The sequence below is a fragment of the Primulina tabacum genome, chromosome 9, assembly GCF_025594145.1.
Source record: "Primulina tabacum isolate GXHZ01 chromosome 9, ASM2559414v2, whole genome shotgun sequence".
Classification (NCBI taxonomy): Eukaryota; Viridiplantae; Streptophyta; class Magnoliopsida; order Lamiales; family Gesneriaceae; genus Primulina; species Primulina tabacum.
In genome coordinates, this window is record NC_134558.1 from 40190116 (window position 1) to 40215103 (window position 24988).

The window sequence follows — 24988 nt, forward strand, 5'->3', positions numbered from 1 at the left end:
CGATTGGTCTGAATATGGGAGAATAGATTTCAAATTCTTTCATTCGTTAGGATTGAAAATTTCAAGTAAAATTTAAATATATTTTATATGAAGTTATATAATTTCAAAAATAATTTTAGTAGATTTCGAATATACCAAATATCAAATACATTTATCAAAATTTTCCTCGAATCAAATTCATCCGTCTAAATAAAATATAAATATTCGCTATTTTGAAAAAACTGTCAAGGTCTTTTTAAGTGTTCATGGTTTTTGACAACATATTATCATTTTAAAAATAGTATATGTAAGAACTCGTGTTGTTCGATAGATACTAGTAAATAACAAAAATATCAGAATATGATATAAAATAGTGAATTTGTGTTTAATCAGAATTAAGTGTTGTGCCAGATGTTACAACATCTCGAACAACATGCAGCGGAATATTATATTTTGTAACACAAATTGACTTCAACTAAATAAATGGACGAGATTAAATATGCACAAATATAAATACTTGTGCGGTGCCTTATGGCAAAAATTAATCACTAGAAAATCGAATCGATTACAAAAACCTATCACCAGTGATTGAAATTAAAATCAATTTCCTCAACAAGTTGAGAAAACAAATGCTTTCTAAAACGAATATCCAGAATAAAAACTAAAACAAAAAAGCAAAACATGATATCAAAAGAAGATCCACGAAAAACAGTCTTCAGCCAACTTCTTCATAGATGTTGTCCGCAGATGTTCTCAACATGCATGGCAACACGCTATCACCACTCTTCAAACATCACGTCTTGAATAGGATTTTCTTTGAAATTCTGAACGTGCACAAGTGCGTGTATATTTGATCGAGAGAAGAGAGATAGCCCTTCAATGATGTCCTTGGTCTCTTATTTATAGATGTAGAGTTTTACCTCCATAAGGAAACTATTTCATAAGGAATGTAGAGTTTAATTAGAAATAAACTCTATTTAAACATTGATATCATATCTTATTAAATCACTATAATAAATATCATATCTAGAAGATATTTCCATAGTTATCTCATCATCTTAGAAAGGTGAAAATCATTGTAAATATTATACTCAATTAGATCAACAAGGAAACATAATATTAGAAAAATAATTTAAATCAATAAAATCAAAAATATTATTTCCCTTCAGTATATAGTAACTAAAAAATTTATATGCACCTTAGGCGTATGCTCCAATGATTAGTGGTATATATATAGGAGCGAAGCATAGCGATGCTTTTCTTTTTAACTTTGCCTTCCGACCCATAAGTCCATAACCAGGAAAGCGCACACAGCCACACACAAAAACAAACGCAGTGCCGCAGCGGCACGTGAAAAGTTCTCATAGAAATTAATGGGATTTCTCCACTTAATTCGATGGCTCTCCAACGTTCAAGTATCTCGTGGTTAAGGGAAGCTGCAGTGCTTTCTAAAAATAATCCATTGCAATTTCTGTTAATTTTACCCAAAACATCTTCATAAAAGAACAATAAGATTTCAACGTAAAAGTTCGGTTTTTTTTACCAATATAAATGCGTTTAGAATCTTTGCCCTCTTGAGCATTTCAGGCTCTCCCTAAAAGCTTTCCCAATATTTGGCAATGTGGAAAAAACCTTTAGAGTCTAGCATTCCTTTTTTTAAAAAATAACATTGGGAAGTGGGAATTCTATTCAGATTCTACAGGTAATTGTTTATGCTAATAAATGACTGAGCCATGTATGAATGTTTAAAATATTGGAGTCTTACTTGTTTTCTAGCATAAAATTAATATTTCACGTTGTTTTGTTCAGGTTTTTAAGTTATATAGCTGTAAAGATTTCGATTTTCAAAATATATGCGATATAACCTTAATGGTGAAATAAAATCTACAAACATAGGCATCAATCTCCAGTGACAGTGAACATGGAGCTTTGGCTCCTTTTGCACTTGTTCTGAACTTTATTTGCTTTATGTTTATGCTCCTTCAGTTCCCTTTAGTTTTCATCAGGATTTTCCGTACTTGGTGAAGAGATGTTGAAGTTAAAGCATGGAGTTTAAAACAATGATCTTGGGGCATCTGTTGATGCTTTCTTTAGCCTTGAATGTGGGTTTGCTGTACAGAGACTATGGCAATGGGAAACAAAAGTTTCAAGAGTTTTTCAGCTCTGAAAATAAGTTGAAGAATGCATCTCTGATTACAAATCGAGATGCTAACAATGTTGTTGAAAATACTGTTCTTGAAACTGAAGAGACATCTTCTTCAAAAGCTGTTGATGAAACCATTGATCTTGACCAGTAAGTGATTATGAAGACCCTCTTCTTTATTATTGCAATGATGGATTAATTTTGTTATATTTACTCAAAATAATTGCATTAGGGAAAATTCATGTTCGGACGAGACGACTCAAAATATTTGAATGAAGGGTTTCTATTGTTTTGAGAAAAAATACATAAAACTCGAGGGAATGCCCCATGCTGGTGTACAAGCTTGAGTGGGAGAAAAAAGACCTTTTGTTGTACACTTTTCTTTAGTAGTTTACCCGACCAAAACAAGAAAAAGTAAAAAGATAAATCTTGATGTGGGGTTGGACTTGGTACTTCGGATCTTCTTCCAAGTTGTTCCTTCAATTAGGCACGACGTTTCTATTCTTCTGGTGTTGGAAAAGTGGCGGAAATGTTAAATCATCACGATAAAGCTCCACTATTTTTTTTCCTTTGATTGGAATCTTCTCTTCTGATAAACAGGGTCGAATCACTTCATGGGAAAAGCTAGGGTCGAATCACTTCATTGGCAAAGCTGGGCTCTTGCCCGGCAGCTTTTATTTGGTTATAAAGAAATCTTTCCTCCTCTAACTCTTCTTATTTCCCTCCTCCCCATTCAATTTCTCTGTGTTTTTTTTTTAAAAAAGTAATTATAAATGTTAGGATCAATGGAATTCGGATATCTCAAGACTATGTGATAATGTCCACCTTGGGTTTTAACCCTCATGTTTTTGCTTTTGTAACCACCCAAAAGGCCTCATATCAATGGAGATATCATTTCATCTTTATTAACCCATGATCTTTTTCTAGATCTTCCAAACGTGGACTTTGATTGCATCCCAACAATAAAAATAGTGGGATCTTGTTATTTTCGATATGGAAAGGCAACTATTTTGCTCATTGTGGTTTTTTTGTGTTAAACTCTTTTTTTCTTTTCTGGGATTTCTGTGTTTGTATTTACATCGAATTGTTATTTCAATTTTTGTACACACTAGATGTTTGTACAAAGGTACCTTTCTTTGGTTTCCATCAGTCATCTCTAATCAATGTATTGGGTACCGATATAGACGACAAAAAAAAACAGTTTTATAATTGTTGAGAAAAAGCTTATGTCTTGGTTATATCTCTCGTCTTATAGTATGCGTACAAGTGTGAAATTATATGTTTTTAATACATAAATGATTAAAATTTTTCTGATTTACGCCCTCCTTTGTTTCCCCTCGACATAGGAGGTGCTAAAAGTATGAAATGAAGCTGCCCAAGTAGCTCATCCGTCTTGTTGTTAAGAAGACGTATTAAAAGTCACCAAAATTTATTATTTACAAAAATTACATATAAAGTTTCAAACTTTATTCAATTGAGAAGGCCGATCTGTGCTTTACTATTCATCCACCCATGCAGTAGCTATAGAGTGACGGTTCGATTCTGATGTTCTAACGAGGAGATTGTTTAATATGTTTAAATAGCTAGGTAGCATAATGAACTGTCATTCTGGTGGGATTCCATGACATGCGCTTCGGTGTTAGTCGTGTCACTTTAAAGACAGGGACAAGTCCTTATGGGCTTGAGAATTCCAATGGTGCATGCTAAGAGTACAAAGAAAAAATTAGTTAGCTTCTTCAATTTAGGCTCTTTGGGCATAGTTACATGGTGGTTCTAAGTGGAGCATTTTTCTCATTCTTTCTTCCATGAGATGCATCATTGAAGATGATTCTTGCCCTTTGCATCTGATGTACCTAAACACACTTTGTCCTTTAAATACATCTAAAACATTAGTTGAAGATGGCTAATATAGAAAAAGGAAAAAAAATTGATTTAAATTCTGTTCTTGTTCGACGTGGGTCGGTGTCATGTAACCGATATGAAGAATGAATGATGAGCCTCGTGATGTTTGCTTTCAATCCAATCCAATCCAATCCAATCATTTGATCGCATGATTGAGCATGACCGACAAGTTTGGCCCTCATATTTCATCTTCAAACCTAAAGGAGTGGTGAGGACCACTGTCTTTGATTTGGTACATTCAATATGAATGTTAAGTCATCTACATCCCCATGGCTGCATAAACGTTTAATTTCCTATTTTGCGGTTGATTATCACTTGACAGTGGATTTGAACATATACATCTAAGAAAACATAAAGTCTTATGATTAACATCTTGAATAGCCGTTCAAGGTGGTGCTCGGAAAGTGCCTTGAGGCGATTTTGGCCGGCATTTGTTCTGCAGCACTTGGGACGTACGTCTTTTGCATCCCAAAGTGGGATGTCAATGGATACTTACAGTAGGGAATCTTAATGAAAACCATTTGCTGTAAATCTTAGAGTTTTATCACTTTTATGCATTGTGTGGTAATTTAATTATGATCTCTGGACAGCGGGGATCCAACAATGTATGAGAGATATTGGCAGAAAATGGGGGACAAAACTACGGTCCTGATCCCTGGTTGGAGATTCATCAGCTATTTTTCTGATGGCAATAATATTTGCTGGTTTCTGGAGCCCGAATTTGCGAATGCCATCATAAGATTACACAAGTTAGTAGGCAATGCTGTGACCGAAAATCGCTATATTGTTGCCGGGACGGGTTCTACACAACTGTTACAGGCTGTGTTGTATGCGGTTTCTCCGCCAAATGCTACAGAGCCAATCGATGTAGTATCCGCTGCGCCATTCTACTCGGTAAGCCATGGTTTCCTAGATCAACTTATATGATAAGGTGTAAATTTTATCGACGCCCCTCTGAATTAGTAGGTCTGTTTATATAAATCGTCAAGGGGACAGCCATAAACTCATGGCAAGAACGTGACGTGGTGAATTCGTAATCGGTAGCGGAGGGAGGGGAGGGTGGCCAACTAACCCTTCTACCTTTCTTCCTCTTAAATTTTGATAGAGACGCTTACATTTTTCTTTTAGAATTTTTTTTAGTTTCATCTTCACTCTCATGAAGATCCAAGCTCTTCTACTGTTGCAGTCATATCCATTGATCACGGACTTTTTGAAGTCTGGACTCTACAAATGGGGTGGTGATGCTAACAAATTCAAGAAAGACAAGCCTTACATTGAGCTAGTAACATCTCCAAACAATCCAGATGGATTTTCAAGAGATGCTGTCGTGAATCGAGATCAAGGGATACTAATTCATGACTTAGCTTACTACTGGCCGCAGTATACTTCCATCTCCTACACTGCAGATCACGACATCATGCTGTTTACGGTGTCCAAAAGCACCGGCCATGCTGGTACACGACTTGGGTAAGCAACATATCTAGATTCCAATGATTGCTTGAGAAACTGCAACTGCTCAAATTCAACATATGAAAAACAGGCTCGATCCTAAAAAGGAACTCAAAAGAATTTTCAGTTCATGACACATTGTTGGCATGCAATTGCAGATGGGCTCTCGTGAAGGATCAAGATATCGCCAAGAAAATGACTGAGTTCGTCGTGTTAAGCACCATAGGAGTATCAAAAGAGTCACAGATTCGTGCTGCCAAGATTTTACAAGTAGTATCTGATAGCCATGAGTATAGAGGCGATTTTAATGAAGGTGAAGCCTTCTTCGAAGACAGCCATAAACTCGTGGCGAGAAGATGGAAACAGCTCAGAGACGCAGTGAGCATTGTCAAAATCTTTAGCTTACCCGAGTTTCCCCTTTGGCACTGCACCTTTACCAATAGTTCGTTCACTACACAACCTGGTAAAAAAAAAATTTGTTCTTCACAAAGTCATCAGGTTTTCAAGGTTCTGAATTTTACCAGTACGTTATTTCATATTAACTTTTTTCCCCTCGAATTTTCACTTTTTACAGCCTTCGCTTGGTTGAAGTGTGAAAGTGAAATAGATGACTGTGAAAGCTTTCTTCGCCACCACAAGATACGAACCAGAGGTGGTAAGCATTTTGGTGGTGACGAAAAATATGTCCGAATAAGTGTTCTTCCACGCGATAAAATATTCGATCAATTTATCAAACGATTATCCAGTATCGGTTCTTCATAGCAAGAACCGTCTTCTTTATTCCTCTTTTTTTCCTATCCTTTTTGTGTAAAAAATCAGTATAGATGTAAGTGAATCAAGTCATTAGTGAATTATTTGAAGTTTGTCTCGATAAAAGCTCGTTTAATGAGCTTCGTTAAGATAAATAAATTAAACTTAAGTTTTACAATATTCAACTTATTAGCTCGTGAATATGATCCTAATATGTTCGTTAATATGCTCATGAGTGTTTTTAAAAAAAAAAATTTAATTTTGATATTTGATTTAAACATTTTTATTAAATTTAATTTATATTTATTAAACTTATTTTTGTTCGAATAAATTCGTGAGTCATTAATATATTCGTTAAATAAAACTCGAATACGACTTGATTATAAACGTTGTCAAACTCAAACATTCAATATTCAACTCGGTTCAATTACATCTCTAAAAATCAAGAATGAAGCATGGTTTGTAGAAAATATTCTTTAAATTTGTTCAACACTTTGTCTCCAGCAGTACATCATCCATGAATTTTAATATATTAAATCTTAATTAATCTTTCACGACTTATATTTTCTCCATAATATTTTTTTTACAAAATTAAATTGAAGAGTGTGGAGAACTCCCCCAGCAAACCTACCTCTTCCGGGAGCCTTCAGTGGTTGGAGGCATTACTCGAAATGGGACACTAGGTACATGTACTAGTTTAGAAAGTTGATCCAGTAGCATATTTCTACAATTTCAAGGAATCAAGAGAAATGTGTAAAGAAGTAGAATATACTTACATCAAAATAAAAAATAAAAAAAGAAAAATGCCAAGACCAGTTCGTAAACATGAAAATTTCATAAAATAGATGGCAGAAAAGGGACAGAGAAAGAAAAGTGATGCTTAAAAAGGTTACTTGCAAATAGTCAACATGTCAATCACTGCCCCAGTGCATTTTGTAATGAATCTACATAGCAGGATAGCTGAACACGACTCGTAATACAACTTGATGAGTAAAATTAATGGAAACCCAAGATATGCTGAGGCTGAATAAAAGAGTAACAGATAGAAGCAGACACAAACAATGACTCTCCAGGAAGAACAAACTAAACCACATATATTACAACATATTACCATAAATCTTATAGTGAAAGCATTGATGCCTAAGTGATACATAAATTATAAGTAATACACCGAAATTTATGGGGGCAACAGTTATTATTAGATGTAAGCTGTCAGTATACTAAAACAAAACACTGAATTTAAACTAGGATATTTCAGAAAAACGGGTAAAGATATTGCTTAACAGCTCAAGTCACTTCCACAACACACCAAAAAGTAAAACAAATTTAGATTGATTTCACTGATGAGTTTTCTAATTTCAAATGGAACTCAGTGCAAAAAAGTCACCTCATTTTCTCCAACTCTCTGTCTGTATTCAGATTTTCCACCGGACATGGTTCCACATGAAGAGTATAATCAGGGCCAAAGTACTCATAATAATCGTTGAACGGCAATTTATCATCCGGTTCTAACTTCTATGCCAACTGCAACAGCAGTCTACCAAGTAAAAAAAATTCAACCATTAACGATTTCACGTTATTATGACCAACAGCCGACCAAGGAAAGACAATAAACAATATCAACATAGAAATTGCACATGTTCAAGAATCATAAAATACACAGGCATAAGCAGAGAGGAGGGGATAACCTCATAGCACCAGCAACGAGCAACGTTCCGGATTGTATACCCTCCCCCTCCCAAAACCATAAGAGGAACATTAAAGAACTCAAAAACGAAGGCAATCTGCATGACCTTTCACAGACAAATTAAAGCACCCTAACCGATCACCAGCCAACGAATCTGCTCCACATTGAAGAACAACAGCATCTGGCTGGTACACCTCCATGACTTTTTGGATGACGGGACGGAATAAACTTTGGAAATTTTGATCATTTAATCCATCATTCAATGGAACATTAAGAGCATAATTCTTCCCAGCAGCCACCCCAATGTCTTTGATGTGCCCTGTTCCAGGAAAAAAGTCACCGAATTTGTGAAATGACACAGTCATTACTCTGTCAGTGACATAAAAGGCCTCCTCAACACCGTCTCCGTGATGAATGTCAATGTCAATGTATAGCACACCCTGCCATTGAGAATACAAAATTCAGAACAAAAATCCATCAGATATAATAAGAGCGAAGACCGATCATGTCACCTAAGCACGACTCGTCTAATGAACATGATAAATAATAACGCTACTGAAAAGTTACACACCAAATACTGCTGTTGAAGATAGTCTAAAATAATTATAAATAATCTTGAATGATTAAATCCATGCATGGGTTCGAGAGTAGAGACACTGATAAAGCCATGCTTCAAAGAGAACTTCGAAACAAACCAAAAGAAGAAAATATAGAAGAACAATTTTTCACTGCTTTGTTGTGAAGTGAAAAAGGCAAAACAATCCAAATAAAGAAATTAAAATACAAAAGAAAAATAACAATATTCAATTTATCACTCCCAAATATTCACCTCCAAAATTCTAAATCAGGAACATTTTCAGAAATCTAAATTTAACACAGTTTCAAACATCCAAATATCCCATAAACTTTCGAAAAGTCCTTCATAGATGCAAATTAGGTATCTTCGACAAAAAATACTTTCAAAAGTTTTTAAAAAGCCTTACATCCCAACCAACATATTCGATTTCAAGAGGTAGCCAGTTTTGGAGCTCCATGTCCCTCATTTTGAATGGGTTAGAGAAATTTTGAAACCTGGTAGTCTCTCAAAAAAATGGTTCCCTTACCGATGGAAACGATGCATGTATCTACATAATAAATGGAATAGATTTCAGCAGTGTTTCCTATAAATCAATCGGTGCATGTACTAGGAGTCTAGGAGTAAACTGAGGAATTTGTCTCAATCTCCGGCTCGATGTTAGATTTCCATGCCTGTTTTGTATAATAATGTTGTTTTTTTATTGTCGTTTAGATTTTGTTGATTCTAACACTTGTACATTTATTATTGTTGATTAATTTTTTTCATATGATTTATATTTTTAGATTCTTTTACTCGAACAAAATAAAAAATATATATGTTATTAAAATAGAAAAAAATACCCCTGAAATTAAAAAGTTGAAGGGGTTTGATTCGAAATTTTTAAAGAAAAAAACCCTGTCTATGTTGGTATGTAATTTTAGCCTTTTGGATCAGTAAAAATCCCTTATTATAAATCCGATGAGATTTGATTAAATGTTATATTTATGAGTTAGGTTGGTAAAATCTTGCCCTGCCAGTGTGTTGGGTCGGCCCGTCCTAGTCCGTTTTAACAATACTAAGTGAGACAGTCTTTGAAGTTTTTTGTGTAACTTAATATAAGTATGAGAGTCATCTGGAAGCTAACTTTTTATTAATACAAGGGAAAAATTGTAATATTGATCATGTGTATAATGTATTTGTCTTTTTTTGATTTTAGTCATTTGAATTAACAAAATTCAGATTTAGTCATATATATTTCAAATTGTTGGCAATTTAGTCATTTTCTCGTTGGAATGTTGATGTATACTGCATATGTTGATGTTAAGTCAATATCACATTTGCTCTACATCAGCGTTACGTGGTAAAAAAAATATAAAAAAGAAAAAAAAAATAACTGACTAAAACTTAGATTCAATGACACTGGAGAACCAAAACAAAAGGAAAAAAAACCTAGAAGACCAAATTACCATTTTTCCTAAATATAATTTACATATAAAACCATCATCTCTCGAATTCTAGAGTTGCATTTTTATAACATTTTGTAGAATATTGATATATTCTTATTTGTTTTTTTTGAATGTACAAAACATAGGATAAATTAGTTTCAATATTAAGCATTATTATAATTACAAATTTAATTATATTATATACTATGTTATATTTCTTTTAGAGAATATATGTACTGTGCTATTAATTAAGGACTTAAAATAAGTAACTGTGTGATATTACATTTTAAATTTAATAAAAAATATCATAATACATATTTTAGTATCTCATCTATAATTACTATAGAACAAATAAAAAATTCCTTTATGTTTATAATATTAAAAAAATTTAATGTGTGGGGTAGCAAAAGTCCGACTAATATTCAGTGTTCTAAAAAAACCCGTTTAAGCTCTGTTTAAGTGCACCTAAACTTGAAACTCGACAAAAACGTTCCGCTTCGGAGAAAGCGGTTATATTATAGTTTGACCAAATTAAGCGTAATTAAGACGTTTAATTAAGTACGCTTAAGCACAATTAATCACATCTATTTATTTTTTATTTTTATTTTCGAAGGTATGTCTTTTTATTTTAAAATAATAAATATTGTTTATAATTTATATGTTTATTTTTAACTTTTAATTATGATCAAACATCTTTAATAATGATTTGACAAATATTTAACATTTTTTAATGTAGTCTAGTTACAAAAACAAATAAATATTGCAATTTTCAGATTTTTATGCTTTTATAAATATGAGAATTAATGCATTAAACTTAAATTTGTCATATTTATGTATTATTTTATTTATTTATTGATTTGAGATAATTACAATTACACTAAAAATAAAAAAAACGTTTAGCATCTGCTAATCTCGCTTAAGCTTGAAAAAGCTTAGAGCTCGACATCCGCATTTCGGAGCGCTTTATGTTTTTTAGAACCTTGCTAATATAGTAGGAAAATCCATGTTTGCTAACGACAAAATTATAGTTTATTATTTTCCCATACTAGATAAATAATAATGGAAAAAAGGCAGAACTAATTTAAAACCTTTGATTGAGGATGTCAATAACATCAAATCGAAACACTAATTTTTTTTAAGGTTTGTTTTGTCTTGATTTTTTTAAAATAAAGTGTGTACATAATTTATATTCATTTTTTATTAAATATTAGTCACATAATGAAAAATAAAACGTGAAAGCATGCTTTTGTGTGTGTGTGTGTATGTGTGTTTTTTTTTTTTTTAATTTTAGATTTAGGGGAATATTGTCCGCGTCATTCTTTCGTGGATAAATAGGTGCATGGATTATTTTTGTTATTTTTCTTGTGAAATAAAAATAATTGTGTTGATAATAAAAATAAGAATGTTGTGTTTTTTTATCTGAATTTTAGGGGAATATCGTCCTGGTCATTCTTGCGTAGATAAATGGGCACATGTATTTTTTTTTTTGGGGTCATGAAATTGAAAAGAACCGTAATAATTGTAATATATATAAAGAATTTTGTGTTTTTATTTGAAATACAGGGAATATTGTCCTAGTCAAATTCTCGTAGACAATTGGTGCATGGATCTTTTTCCTTTTTTGAGCTTCTCAGGCCAAACGGTATTTTATGCAAAAATCTAACGACTGATTATTACAATTGTTAACCAAATCGAATCACACTATTTCCCAAAATAATGTAATATAAGATGATTTATATAATTTATAAAATTAAATAATCAAATTAAAAAGTATAAATGGATCCAATATCACAGTTTGCATATCTATGGCGAACTATTTTATTTTTGTTAAACAATTGAAAACAATATAATAAGATTCCTTTTAAAACCAATAATGACCGAAGTACATAGCGAATTGTTGATCTATTCATTAATCTAATTTTGAGTATTTCACATGTGAAATATATATATACACAAATCGATCATGATCTATATTTATAATGTAAATAATATTTGAGTATGTTTTTTGTGAGACGGTCTCACGAATCTTTATCTGTGAGACGGGTCAACTCTATCGATATTCACAATAAAAAGTAATACTCTTAGCATAAAAAAAATATTTTTTCATGAATGACTCAAATAAAATATTCGTCTCACAAAGTACGATCCATGAAATCATCTCACACAAGTTTTTGTCATAATATTTTTATTATAAAATATAATATTTTTCATATATTACATCAAAAATAAATAGGATTTTTATTTCATAAAATTAATTAAACAAATAATAATGAAAGTTTTTTTCATTATTACATAGTCAAATCTCCCAACCCCGAATATTCGAATATTTAATTAGACTAGTCCCCAAAATACATACTACTTTTCCGCGTTGAGTTCTTATTAATTTTGAAATTTCCTCCCACTCTAGGACTATAAATACCCCATTAACTCTCAAAACCTTTTTCTTCAAGCTTCCTCTAATTCCGCTACTGTCCTCGCCTTCTCTCTCTCTCTCCACCATGAATTCAAGCGTTGACAGTACGGAGAAAATCAAATTTCTTTACAGTTACGGCGGCAAAATCACCCCTCGCCCGTCCGACGGCGTTCTCCGTTACGTCGGCGGTTTCACTAGAGTTCTTTCTGTTGATCGTTCCATTACTTTTTTAGGTATTTTATGCTCTACGCTGTTTTAATTTTTCTCCTCATGATCATCTTACGTTATTATTATTATTTTTTCCTAAGAAGAGTGTCGATTACTCAATTATTTTGTTGAAAATATTCTGAACAGAGTTGATGGTGAAATTTGGTGAATCATATGGATTCTCGATGAATCTGACGTGCAAGTTACCGAGTGAAGATTTGGACATACTGATTTCAGTTAAATCCGACGAGGATCTGAGGAATGTGATCGAGGAGTATGATAGAGCTTCGCCGGAGATGAAAATCAGAGCCGTACTTTTCCCGATCAAAGCGGCGAAGAAAGTCTCTCCTCCGCCATCACCTATTTCGTGTTTTGATTTTCCCTCGGCTCCGAAACCTCATAGAAAAATAATCCCCTCCGCCGTCACGTACTGTAATACAGCACCGCATGTGGCGGTTCACCGGTGTTGCTCGCAGGCGATCCACAAGTGTTGCTCACCGGGGGTTGGATATCGTAATGCATCCGGGCATCATCAGCGGTACGCAGGGTTGAATCCAAGGAACGTGCCAAATATCCCTCGCCGGATTTATTCTCATTCGCGTTATTATTAGAAGGATATTCGAAGAAAAAGAACGATATACAATGAAAATACTTCAAGATACCGTAGCTAATATTTGGATTATATGACCCTGCGTGATGTGAATACCGAATTAATCTGAGGAATTGATTTTGTTTTTTGGATTCTTGAGTGTGAAATTTAATTTTGTTACGAACGGCCAAACTCCGGGTTCCTCGTCAAACATAGATTGCGGCTGTTGTCGAACGCATCCTGTTAAGGGGGAACTGACGCCGTTAACTGCGGTTTTCGGCCTTATGCAGCCGTAAATATCTGCGTGGATATCACGTGACGGCCTCGCGACCGCGGTGTCGTATCTGGGACACGCAGTTATGGTGTGGTGTTCACGTGTCGTGATGAGTTGGGTAATTCCTTGGCCGGTTGGCCCGTCTTTTTCTTGGTTGTTTTGGTCGGCTCCATTTTCTTTTTATTTTTATCTGAGCAGATATTCGGCCCCCATGTTTTGTGGTGCAAGGACCGATGAATAATCTTCTTATTTAAGAGAAACAACAAAAAAAGTATATAATATCATTGAATTTTGAATTAGCTTTGTTGCCTATTTATAATTCATTCTCGTTGATTAGTATTATTTTATTTGATTTGTTAAATTTTGATTTTGTTTTGTTCGTTGGTTGCAGGTTCATATTTACCCTGGAGTTATTAGCACTGACTGAGGGGAATTTATCCCGGAAACTGGAGAATAGTCATAGGAAAAGTGTTGAGCCTAATTCTTATAGAGATCGGGTTAAGCACAGACATACCAAAGGAGGGGGAGAAAAATTATAATAGTTTGTTTGACCAAAATTTTGAAATATGATTTTTTTAGCCGACCTACCTAAAAAAATGCAAAATATTTTTCCATTGTTTTTTTTAGAAATATACAGCCCCACGTCCTTCGCATGTGTCTACACGTTAACGATTAAAATTTTTTGTAGGTATGTTTTATTGATATTTAATATATGATGTTTCAAGTTTTAAAACATATCATTCTGTCAAGTGATAAAGTAATCTAGCTAACACATTCGAAATTACATGAAACCAGGGGAGTTAGCTATTGATAAAAATGACAATGGGTTGAGTTCTCGTATTAAATTCACTCCAACGGAACGGATTTAGACCTGTTTAGGCTCATTCGAGGCGGTCTTAGTTTAGCTGGATTCTATCTGTTCATGTGTATAAAAATAAATATATTATATTATTAATATAAATATAATTTCTTTAATATTTAATAATAAATATTTTATTTTGTAATATTTTAATATTAAAATAAATATATTTAATTGATTGAATGATTTTAACATAAGATAACATTTTTTTTGCGAAATATTATTAATATAAAGTTTGAATATAAATTTAATATTTGAAAAGTGATTAAATAAATCTTTTTTTTTATCAATTGAACTAATATAAATTTCATAAAAATCCTGTGAAATTGTATTACGGATTTTGAATGAGTTGTTAATGGTCATGACTTCTGAGAATTGAGAAAGACAATAGCAAATTCACACACACACACACACACACACACACACACACACACACACACATATATATATATATATATATATATATATATATATATGTATGAGTGATACATCGAGATTGATCAAAGAAGAGGCAAAATCACAACTGTTTTGATACGTGAAGTTTATATTTTTTAATGAAACATACGCAAATCATCGCGTTTTGTTTATATAGAAACTCTTTATGATTCCCGTTAATATTATTTACACTAAAATTACTGTTATTATCGAATATATTGAAAGTAAAGCCAATATCGTCTAACCTAATTAAATTGAAATAGCGTTTTTAAAATTTAAACCAATTTTCATAAGCAAGAAACTGTCAGCGAACTTTTTTCTATAAAAAATTAACGATACATAAAACGATTTGTATATAAAACAAATACGGCTAGGGATGTAAATGATCCAAACTAAACCAAACAATATCATATTTGAGCTTGGTTCGTTTAAGATTGATACAGGCTCGAACTCGATTCGAGCTTTTATCATCAGGCCAGAGCTCGATTTGTCTTGAAATTACTAAGCTTGATTCATTAAAAGCTCGTTTATCACGTTAATCAAGCCCGGCTCGAGTTTGGTTCATTAATAGCTCGTTTATCTGCTTAACAAACATGACTGGAGATCAGCTCGTTTTCGAGCCCGTAAAACATACAATTGAGCTAGAGTTTAATCTTGATTCGACAAACGTACATAAAAATTTAAAATACATAAATGAGCCGAGCTAGAGTTCGAGCTTATGAGCTACCTAAATAAGCCGAGCTGAGCTCGAGCTCACGAGCCTATTAACAAAGATGCTTGCAAGCTCAGAGCTGAATATCTTTATGCTTGAGTTTGATTTGATTAAATTTTCGAGCTCGAAATCGAGCTCGAGCTTGAATTGATGTGATTAACAAACGAACTCAAACAAGTTTTTTTATCGAACCGAGACGAACGAGATTTTAAATATTACAAGTAGGAATGAACAAATTAGTTAGTAAAGTTGAAAATACAGAATAAGTAGAAGTGAGCCATATATAAATATAATAACGGGATAAATTATTTTAAAATTTGCTGAAAATGGGAGTTCCAACCAGAAATTAATGTTCGTGAAAACGAGACACAAGGGAAGTTCTCGTGGGATCAATAATTGAATAGTCTCCCCGTTCTAATATTAGGCTTATACATATGTATTTGCACACACATTTAAATTATTGAAAATTAAATTTAACTGATAAATTCTCATTTCACCCCTTGTTTAATGAAAATTTTAGTAATTAAATGAAAAAATTAGTAACTAAAAATAAATCAAATACAGGCAGATTGGTAAAAGAGTAGAGTAAACAATACTAAATACGAAAATTATATATTTGGGACGAACGCAAAAAGAAATTTGTCCTAAATATATGAGACGATAGAGTAGTTGACTGATCCAAATAGAAATATTGAACAAATCATGTTGTTTACCCGACCAATGTGATTTGTAGGCTATTGCGTTGGTCCAATGGTTTATCCAGTGTACATCGAAGTATAACAACTAAGGGTTTCCATGTCATGAAAAAAATTATTGAACAAATCAAACTGCTTTGATAGTTGTTATCTAGTTGAAGGTTGATGGAATAAAATAGTGAAATATATTTATTTTTTCAAGAGAAAATAAAGATTAAAAAGCATAATAGATATTTTCTAGCTAGTTTCCAACTCTTTTTAAATATTATGAAGAATATAACGCATAATATTGTTTAGTTAAAAAAAACATTGGAATTAACCAACTATTGTATCCATATGCAACACGTATGGGTTTCTCGTATAATTGTGTTATGCCTTGTACAACTCATGCATATACATGTATAAATAATAAAAGTATCTTAAAAGTTTGAGTGCATGGATGAGATCATGTAAAAATATATTTTGTATATAAAGTACGTAAAAAGGTGTACAAACTCCAGCTATAAGTGCATGGATGAGCATGAACCAAATTTATGAAGTGAGCAGCTGGGACTGATTTCTCGACCAGAGCTGGATTCTCTATGTTGTGAGCATCTGGGAGTGATTTTGCAATCCGAGCTCTGTTTTTTTCCTCCATTTATGTCTCTCCGATCTAGAAAGGATGGTGGAATTAATTTCATATGACTGTGAAAGATCGACTCTTGTTCTCTATGATTATGGATCATTGTTCGAAGCAATGTTTTACCTCATGCTGTTATTTAGTGACGCTGACATATAATGCGAACTGCTTTTTGAATGATCATTGATCCAAGAGAAGATTTTTAAGTGAGCCTTGATCCTCTAGTAGATCTGACCTGTTATGAGTGCTATCTAAATCTTGTTGAGTTTACCCCTGTGTGTACACTTTGCAAGCTGGTAGTCTGCTTTTCAGCCTGTGTTTAATATAATGTTAATTTATTTTTTTAGTTCCGTATGTCCAGTTCTATGCTCACCATGAACGACCCTTGTCCCTGATCACCAAGCTCAACATTTTGACAGGTAAAATATGGAGATTTTCTCAGCCGTTTCAATGCAAGTGTTAGGGATGATAAACTGGATCTCAGTACTGATACCGAGCTCACGCTTAATCTTGTTGATGATGTAGGCTTTTATAGCCTAACAACTTTAATCCTGTACTCTTCTTTCTTCTTCATGTTATATATCTGCTACAAAATTCAACAGATATTTTGTGCATACCCGTAGGTTCATGCTAATTGCTACCATTGAAGAGACACAACATGGTGTTGGGGGCTTGAACCTAAATTTACCCCTGGTAAACAATGTCTTAACTGGCCCCGAAATCAATAATGCTGTAATGGATCCACTGGTGGAAGATAGTCACCTATATTACACCGTTGCCAAACATAGGACAGGATATGAAGTTTCCTATCTCTGACAGTTCAATGGTAGGAAGAGGCGCAACAAACTTTGCCCCAAGATTTTATATCCTGTTATTGATCAACCGCCACCACCATCTCTGCTCTATCCTCCGCCACCACATGTGTTCTATCCACCACCACCTTCAGCGACCTTTCCTCGACATCAAGCTTTGCTCTATACTTCACCATCATCACCTTTTTTCTATTCTTGGCCCCCACCTGCTGGAGACACAGTAGAAAACACAGAAGAGCTTTAAGGAATGGAAGAAGTAGAGAAGGAACTTCTGAGGGAATTCGAGGAGATGGGCTTCAATCAGGTTGATTTAAACAAGGAAATCTAGAGGTTTCATGAGTATGATTTGCTACAATTAACACTGAAAGATCTATGCGAAATTACTGGTGGGAATCCTATCCATGAGAAGCTCCAGGAAATGGTGAGTTTCATTTAAATTCTTATATTGCTCTGATAGAATAATATGAAGTGCAAATTCTAACAGTGTGTGTATAAAGGAATCGCTGATTCAGGTTTTTCATGATATAGAGATGAACAAGAAACTGCCTACGAAGAAAAATGCAAGCATCAAGTTCGGTGTCATGGACCTTATTTCTGGAAAAGAGGCAGTAATATATCATACTTTTAACATGCGCATTTGACATGAATAAATTGTTAGAGCTTGTTTTCGGTCCTTTGTCTCTTATAAATCTTGTTTATTTGGATTTGTGCTGGTTTCACTTGTTTATTCGGTGTTAATATATCTCATGTTCGGTTCTGAACTGTTTATTTGATTCCTGTAATGAAACATATTCATGTTGCGTACAGAAGGATGAAAACTATCTTAACCCCACTTTGTCGTGCTGGAAATTCAGAAGGATGAAAACTATCCTCTTTGTCTTTCTTTGAGGTGCAAACGAAATACATCTCCCATCCATATCTTCAGATCCGGGTGATTTCGAATTCATAGCTCTAGTTCAATGCCTTTATTTTGCGCAAGCGTTGCAGTTACAGGTTTTTATGTCTGAGTCACATTGGATCCGAGTGATTTTCTTCCCAATTCTACTAAAGCTCAATCTTTTGCAAGGTCTTTATGATCTATTATGTTTATTTAAAAAATAAGCAATCAAAGCATAGGTGATGTATGTCATCAACACCACATAACAGTTATAGAAGTATGTGCTGTTGTGTCCTATGTTGAAATTTTAGGTGACTTTCCTTTTCCATTCCATCTCATCTTATTTAGGCAATTTTTTATGATCAAGCCAAAAGCCGCCGGTGGAATATAACGCTTTAAAATTGTGGATTTATTAGTCAATTCAATTATAAACCTTTTAGCCTCTGCACATGGTTATTTCGAATTCTGTCTCTTTCTTTTTTTGTATTTTTTGGGTTCTCATATTCCCACTAATGCTGGAGAATCACCCTTTTTATATTCCTTTGAAAGAACAATATTTTCTCACAAACTCCAATTATGATACGGTCCAACTATATCACCTTTCCTAGTAGAAAGACTGTTAATAAATAGTTTTTGGTCCTACAGTGATGATTTAAGATTCCCTAGAAACATAATTCAAATATTCTGAAAATGGAATAAAGGCAAGAATCTGATTCATGCCATCCAGGAGTTATCGACATCAATTGATCAATAAGTTTTATAATGGTTTCTTCGCAACTCCCTCGTCACGTGTTTATTTATTTTTATATATCGACTAAATATTTTAATCTATCTCAAGTCACTATGGAATATCTTTTGGACATGAACCATCTATAAATTTGGAATTCTCTTCCACAACTCTTCCAGGGCAGGCAACCAGGACGGCTAAAACAAGCAAAGAAAATGGAAAAAAACTACGATTACTACACCACCTCTGCCCAATATTACGGCAAAGATAACATCTCAGACGATGAATATTTCCTAATGCCTCACGTCGTCTCTCAAGTTCCCCATGTGTCCGCCAACGCCCCAACTGCCCACTATGGGCTCAAGAGTGACTCCATGTACGGCTCTGACAAGTACGAGGATCATCAGCAGAAGGATTTTCACATGATGAATCGCCATCAAAATAAAGGGCATCATGGGGTGCCGGAAGTAAACAAGAAAGTTCATTTCGTTGAACATGTGGAGTTTGATAAGAATGGGAAGCATGGAGTTCATGATGAGGAGATCAGTGTCGATGTTGAGGCCGATGGATTCATTCAGAAGCATCATCAAACTTTTGATAAATGGGAAACATTTAAGAGGAATTAAGGTTGGAATACGTATGGATTGCTTTATAGCAGGCTGTGTGGCAACCTAAATAATCTTTATTAAAGGTTGTCCTAGAATTATACGCATAAATAACATGCCTGTCTTTTACGTTATTGATTATGTGTATAATATATAAGTTGTTGAAATATATACTGATGTTTATGGACATGCATGTAAGAATTATTATATCTTGAACCAGTACTCGTTAATCTCCAACACTGCGAACTGACAAAGTTCGATTATTCAAGTGATCAAGTGACTGATAAAATCGGTTATTATTGCAATGAGACAGACAGCTAAAATCTTTTAAATCATAAAAGGTATGGAGTAACTAGACTTCGGAAATCATGAAGATTACATGATTGATCCCTTTTTTTGTAACACAATAACACGAAAACGATTAACTTTTACCAGAAGAAACATCACTTTAAAAAGGGCCTTTAATTTGGACAAAATTAGGCTACCCTCGATCTGACGAAAAATCAACTTCACTGAATCTCCTTGAAGATGTCTTAAACAAATTCCTCAGGCTATTCCTGCTCTCTTTCCCCCTCTTGACCAGAACCTGCTTCACCCTGTTCGACTCCGAAAACGGATCATCCATATTCAACAAGCATCTCTCCAACTTCCTGGATACATTCACAATCTCATAAGAGTCCCAGAGCGACTTAGCGAAATCCCATTTCTTCACACCAGGTGGAGGAACTTCCCGCGACGCCTGGACCTTGAACCGGGTCGGTTTCGACTGGAAGCGCAGTCTGTGCGCGTCGAACTCCGAAGTGGACTCGATCACGGGGCTGCTGGAGTGTCCATGCCAGGCCTGTGCCACGGACTTGATGATATTGGCATAGTTTTCTTGTTCACGATTCTTGCTTTTGATCTTCATGGTATTATGAGTGGGATGTTTATGGATCCACGCTAATGTGTTGGGTGTTGGGATGAATCTGAGCCTCAGGTATTATTGATTTTTGGCTGAAATGAATCATCTTGTTGCCGTTAAAGATGAGGAGAAATGGCATCCACGTGTCTTTTTCTAATGGAACTTACGTAGAGACCAAATAAAGATATTATTTTAGGTGAGAGAAATGGAAATGTTCTTATTTGTTTGGTTATATTTGGTTTAAATCTTAACTCTATTCTACCTCATAAATTACTATATTTGGATTGAATGAAATACAGATCTTAAATTTTAGCGTCACATCTCTATTGTTTAGTTGCCACGTCAGCATCATATCGGTAAAAAGAATAACATTTCAAAAACAAAAACAAAACTTACATATTTAACTAAAATGTTATAACATAGATGACTAAATCGTAAAAAAAAATATATTCTTTTAAGTAACATTATGATTACTAAAATATCTCAAGGGAAATCATATTGAATAATAATATATCTTATTTAACTTATTAAATTTGGTTAATTACAATTTTTATTATTTTATGTTTGATTAATGCAAAATAATAATTTTAGAATTAATTTTTTTAAAATATAATTATCTTCTTTCTAAAATATAAATATATATGTGATAATAGTATTTTCAGAACTGGATCAGATCGGGATGTTCGACCAAAAATCGATCACCAATCAGGTTCGAAAAAACATTTTACTTTCAAACTGGTCGAAATGACTATCAACTGATTATCCGATTTTTTTTTACTTTTTTGAGAAATTATTTTTGTAAATCTTAAATTTAATATTTTGTTATATACATGCACATGATTATTTGAAATTTAGATTTTGTTAAAAATATTATTTTAATAATAATAATAGTATAGTATATTTAGTTTATGGTTTTGTTTTTAAAAATATATAACAATAATAGATATTTTAATTATATGTATATATTATTTATATTTTAAATTTTGATAAATATAAATTTTTGTATATTTATATACATTTTATTGTATGTTTAGATTTTAACTTTTATTTATATACATATTTATAGTTTAAAATATATATTTATGATATTATATTTATATTATTATTATTCTATACAATATAATGATTTTTGGTTCGACCGTCGACGGTTGAATCGTTTTTCAATTATGAAAATTTTTTCACCCTGTGATATGCTATCTAAACTAATGTTCTCTTTCTTTTCTTTTCACCCTGTCTCACAAAGTCTCACGGTCGTATTTTGTGAGACAAATCTCTTATTTGAGGTCATTCATGAAAAAGTAATAGTTTTTATACTAATAGAATTATTTTTATTGTGAATATCGTTAGGGTTGACCAGGGGCGGAGCCAGGATTCAAAATTACTTGGGGCTGGCTCTGTCTCATATGATATTTAATAAAATAAATAATTAAATAAAAAAATTAAAATAAAAAATATGTAAACATCGATTCTTCTTAGAATAAAACTCATTAATTATGAAATCGTTATCAATTTTTTCAACCAAATCTGGTTCGATTTAGATTACCATAGAATCTCCGAAAAACTCTGCTTTCATTTTGCTACGAAGAGCTGTTTTAACAAGTTTCATTGCTGAAAATGCTCGTTCCGTTGTTGATGTAGAAACGGGGAGAGTTAAAACAAGACGAATCAACCTGTAAATTAAATAGATATATAAGATTCGATAACTAAGTAAACGACGTAGATAAAAATATATAAATCACCTGTCAATCAAATCGTAGGTTACTGACTTATTTGTCTCAAATAATCTTCGACATAATTCAGAAATAATTGATAAATTCTGAAATCTTTCATGGCCAGCAACATCAAGTTTATAGTGATCCAATTGCATTCTCAAGTGATGCAAATCTTGTGAATCGAAATCAAGATAATAGAATTTCTCAGCAAGTCGATAGATATGATCAACATTAAGAAGCTTAAAATTTTCTTTAGGTTCCAAAGCACAACTAAGTTTAAGAAGTTCAACTGTCTCATCATTGAATCTATTATTAAGCTCTTCAACTTGAAAATCAATTGCAGCTGTAAATACATCAAATTGATAGTGGTGCTCAACTGTGATTGAATCATTATGTTGACAAGAACGACATGTACTAGATTTATGACGAGCTTCCATATGAGGTATCTCAATGTCATACTTGACACAAGCGTCTTTCACATGACTAAGTAGGAGATCAAATCTTCTTCTCTCAAAGTACGAAGCAAAGTTTTAGTCGTTGAAACATAATCCATTGCACTTAAAATATCTAGAGATTTCTCTTGCAATGTTCGACAAAGCAGATTTGTTATCCCCATTATCTTATGCATCAAGTGTAATATGAATATGAAATCAAAAGCCTTCATCGCAATCAATGCACCACTAGCTTTACCACGAATGGAATTAGAAGCTCCATTATTCACCATATTTTCTAACACGGTAATCACAGAGCTATACATATCAATCATGCTACAAAGTGAGTCGAAATTAGAACTCCAACGAGTCTTTCCAGGTCGTAATAAATTTCCAATTTGATTACATTCTCTACCTGTATCACGTTCACCAGTAGCTACCATATGCGCAACTTCAATTCTTTGAGCAGAATGTAACTCACCGTGCCGTTTAGGAGATGCATTGATGAGATTGCAAATGGAATTCAATTTTGAAAAGAATAGCCAAATGGATAGCTCTTTTTCAGCAGCTGCAGTTAATGCTAGTTGAAGCCGATGAGCAAAACAATGTACATAATATGAACACGAGCAATCTTTCGAGAAAAGAGCCTGCAATCCATTCCAAGAACCGCGCATATTGCTAGCACCATCATATCCCTGTCCACGCATGTTGTGGATATGCAAGTCATAACGACCAAGTGCATTAGATATTTATTTCTTAAGTGTTGCAACAGTTGTATCTGTCACGTGTACAATGGTAAAGAATCGCTCTCGTAAGAAGCCTTCAGTATCCACAAATCTTAATACAATAGCCATCTGCTCCTTGTTAGATGCATCTCTCGCTTCATCAACTAAAATGCAGAATTTTGCATCCCCAATTTCTTTACGAATCTTGGCTCTCACTTGGTTGGAAATGATATTTAAGACATCTTTCTGAATATCTGGTGAATTATACTTTGCATTCTTAGGAGCTTTCTCTGAGACGATGTCCCCAATACTCTTATTCATTTTTCCTATAAAATTTATCATCTCGATAAAATTTTCACGATTATTAGAAGATGGAGATTCATCATGCCCTCTAAATACGCATGCTTGCAAAGTGAGCCATCTAAAGTTTTCAATAGTTGCTGTAAGCCGTAATATGTTCTTCTGTTTTTCTTATGAAGATTGTGCATTTATCACTTTGTCAATATGACGAGGTATGTTCATCAAATTGTCAAGATATTCCACAGCATTATTATGTGGTGAAGTATTGCATCCTATATGCATCAAAAAAAATATGCATCTATCGCCATCATTAACTCGCTTCCAATATTTGAATCCATCAATTGTAAATGCGAGGATGCTTATGTTCAAACAAGCACGGAAAACAAAATGCAGCATCTTTCGAAGGAGAGTACTCTAACCAAGTAAATTTTTTGAACCAGTGACTTTGGAATCATCGATTTTGATTTCCAAATTTGGTCGGTGGATATTCTTTCTTGATTGGTTGATATGGCCCCATCTTGATATAAGCTCGTCTAATTTCATCCATTTGATTAACAAGAGATTTTCATATCGGAGTACGTAATGTCGGATCAAGTTCAAGAGAACTCACATCAACATCAATTCTAGGAGATTTGTTAAGCTGTTGATCACTGGGATTTGAGACATCAATATTGCATGGAGAATGGTCCTTACTTGCCGATGTCTGCTCTTTTTGTTTAAAAAATGAGTCGATCGTTTTCTTTTTCTTTATTCTTGAGTTTCTTTTGTCCTTGGTGACATCTACAACATAAAATGTCACTTTAATTTAACTTATTATGGCTAACTGAATCAAATTAACATTATCAACACTAAATAATTGTTACTTTAATCCAATAAACCTCGAACATCTATGATTATTCCAAAACAATTCCGAAGTTAACATTTGACAATCTTAAGACATAATATATTTAAATATAAAATTTTTACAGCCTTATAAGTTCGAAAATCTCATTTACATAATTCTGAATTTTTCAACAATTCCTACAAAATTCCATAAATTCGTATTGATATTTTCTATAGCATCTAAATATACAAATAATATATAATCAACATTAAAAATTGACAATCCAATATAAAATCTGAAAATTCGAAATAATGTTTAAATAAATTCCAAAAAATTATAAATATCATCAATCAACTCAAAT

At 33.2% G+C, this 24988-nt stretch overlaps 3 protein-coding genes and 1 long non-coding RNA gene across 11 annotated transcripts; 2 read left to right on the forward strand and 2 right to left on the reverse strand.

Moving 5' to 3' along the window:
* The first annotated feature begins 1258 nt into the window (after window positions 1–1258).
* LOC142556173 (tryptophan aminotransferase-related protein 2-like) lies at window positions 1259–6358 on the forward strand. Of its 7 annotated transcripts, none has more exons than XM_075667488.1 (6): window positions 1259–1681; window positions 1966–2272; window positions 4615–4918; window positions 5211–5491; window positions 5632–5936; window positions 6048–6358. In XM_075667488.1, the coding sequence occupies exons 2-6, from the start codon at window positions 2025–2027 to the stop codon at window positions 6233–6235; spliced, it is 1326 nt and encodes a 441-aa protein (XP_075523603.1). In that variant the 5' UTR covers window positions 1259–1681; window positions 1966–2024; the 3' UTR covers window positions 6236–6358. The 7 variants fall into 7 exon arrangements, with proteins under 7 accessions (XP_075523603.1, XP_075523602.1, XP_075523606.1 ...); XM_075667487.1 differs by having other exon boundaries at window positions 1986–2272; window positions 6048–6357; XM_075667491.1 differs by lacking the exons at window positions 1259–1681; window positions 1966–2272 and adding exons at window positions 2321–2803; window positions 3710–3758 and having other exon boundaries at window positions 6048–6356.
* Window positions 6359–7990: 1632 nt separating this feature from the next.
* LOC142504511 (histone deacetylase 6-like) lies at window positions 7991–8953 on the reverse strand. Its single transcript, XM_075617361.1, has 2 exons — window positions 8894–8953; window positions 7991–8350 (listed from the first exon to the last, which is right to left on the reverse strand). The coding sequence occupies exons 1-2, from the start codon at window positions 8951–8953 to the stop codon at window positions 7991–7993; spliced, it is 420 nt and encodes a 139-aa protein (XP_075473476.1).
* Window positions 8954–12365: 3412 nt separating this feature from the next.
* LOC142556175 (uncharacterized) lies at window positions 12366–13938 on the forward strand. 2 transcript variants are annotated; one of them, XR_012822533.1, is made up of 3 exons: window positions 12366–12557; window positions 12679–13512; window positions 13786–13938. It is a non-coding gene; the product is annotated as an uncharacterized LOC142556175 (long non-coding RNA). The 2 variants fall into 2 exon arrangements; XR_012822532.1 differs by having other exon boundaries at window positions 12679–13938.
* A 6278-nt stretch (window positions 13939–20216) lies between these two features.
* LOC142504512 (uncharacterized) lies at window positions 20217–20642 on the reverse strand. The gene has a single exon (XM_075617362.1). It carries the CDS (start codon window positions 20640–20642, stop codon window positions 20217–20219), a length of 426 nt encoding a protein of 141 aa, XP_075473477.1.
* Between the last annotated feature and the right edge of the window lie 4346 nt (window positions 20643–24988).

Coding starts and splice junctions, on each gene's coding strand:
- LOC142556173 (XM_075667488.1), top strand. CDS start 2,025: ATGGAGTTTAAAACAATGATCTTGGGGCATCTGTTGATGCTTTCTTTA. Junction 4,919..5,210: donor CCGCTGCGCCATTCTACTCG/GTAAGCCATGGT, acceptor CTACTGTTGCAG/TCATATCCATTGATCACGGA. Junction 5,937..6,047: donor TTCGTTCACTACACAACCTG/GTAAAAAAAAAA, acceptor CACTTTTTACAG/CCTTCGCTTGGTTGAAGTGT.
- LOC142504511 (XM_075617361.1), bottom strand. CDS start 8,953: ATGAGGGACATGGAGCTCCAAAACTGGCTACCTCTTGAAATCGAATAT. Junction 8,351..8,893: donor TCGAATATGTTGGTTGGGAT/GTAAGGCTTTTT, acceptor TCTCAATGGCAG/GGTGTGCTATACATTGACAT.
- LOC142504512 (XM_075617362.1), bottom strand. CDS start 20,642: ATGAAGATCAAAAGCAAGAATCGTGAACAAGAAAACTATGCCAATATC.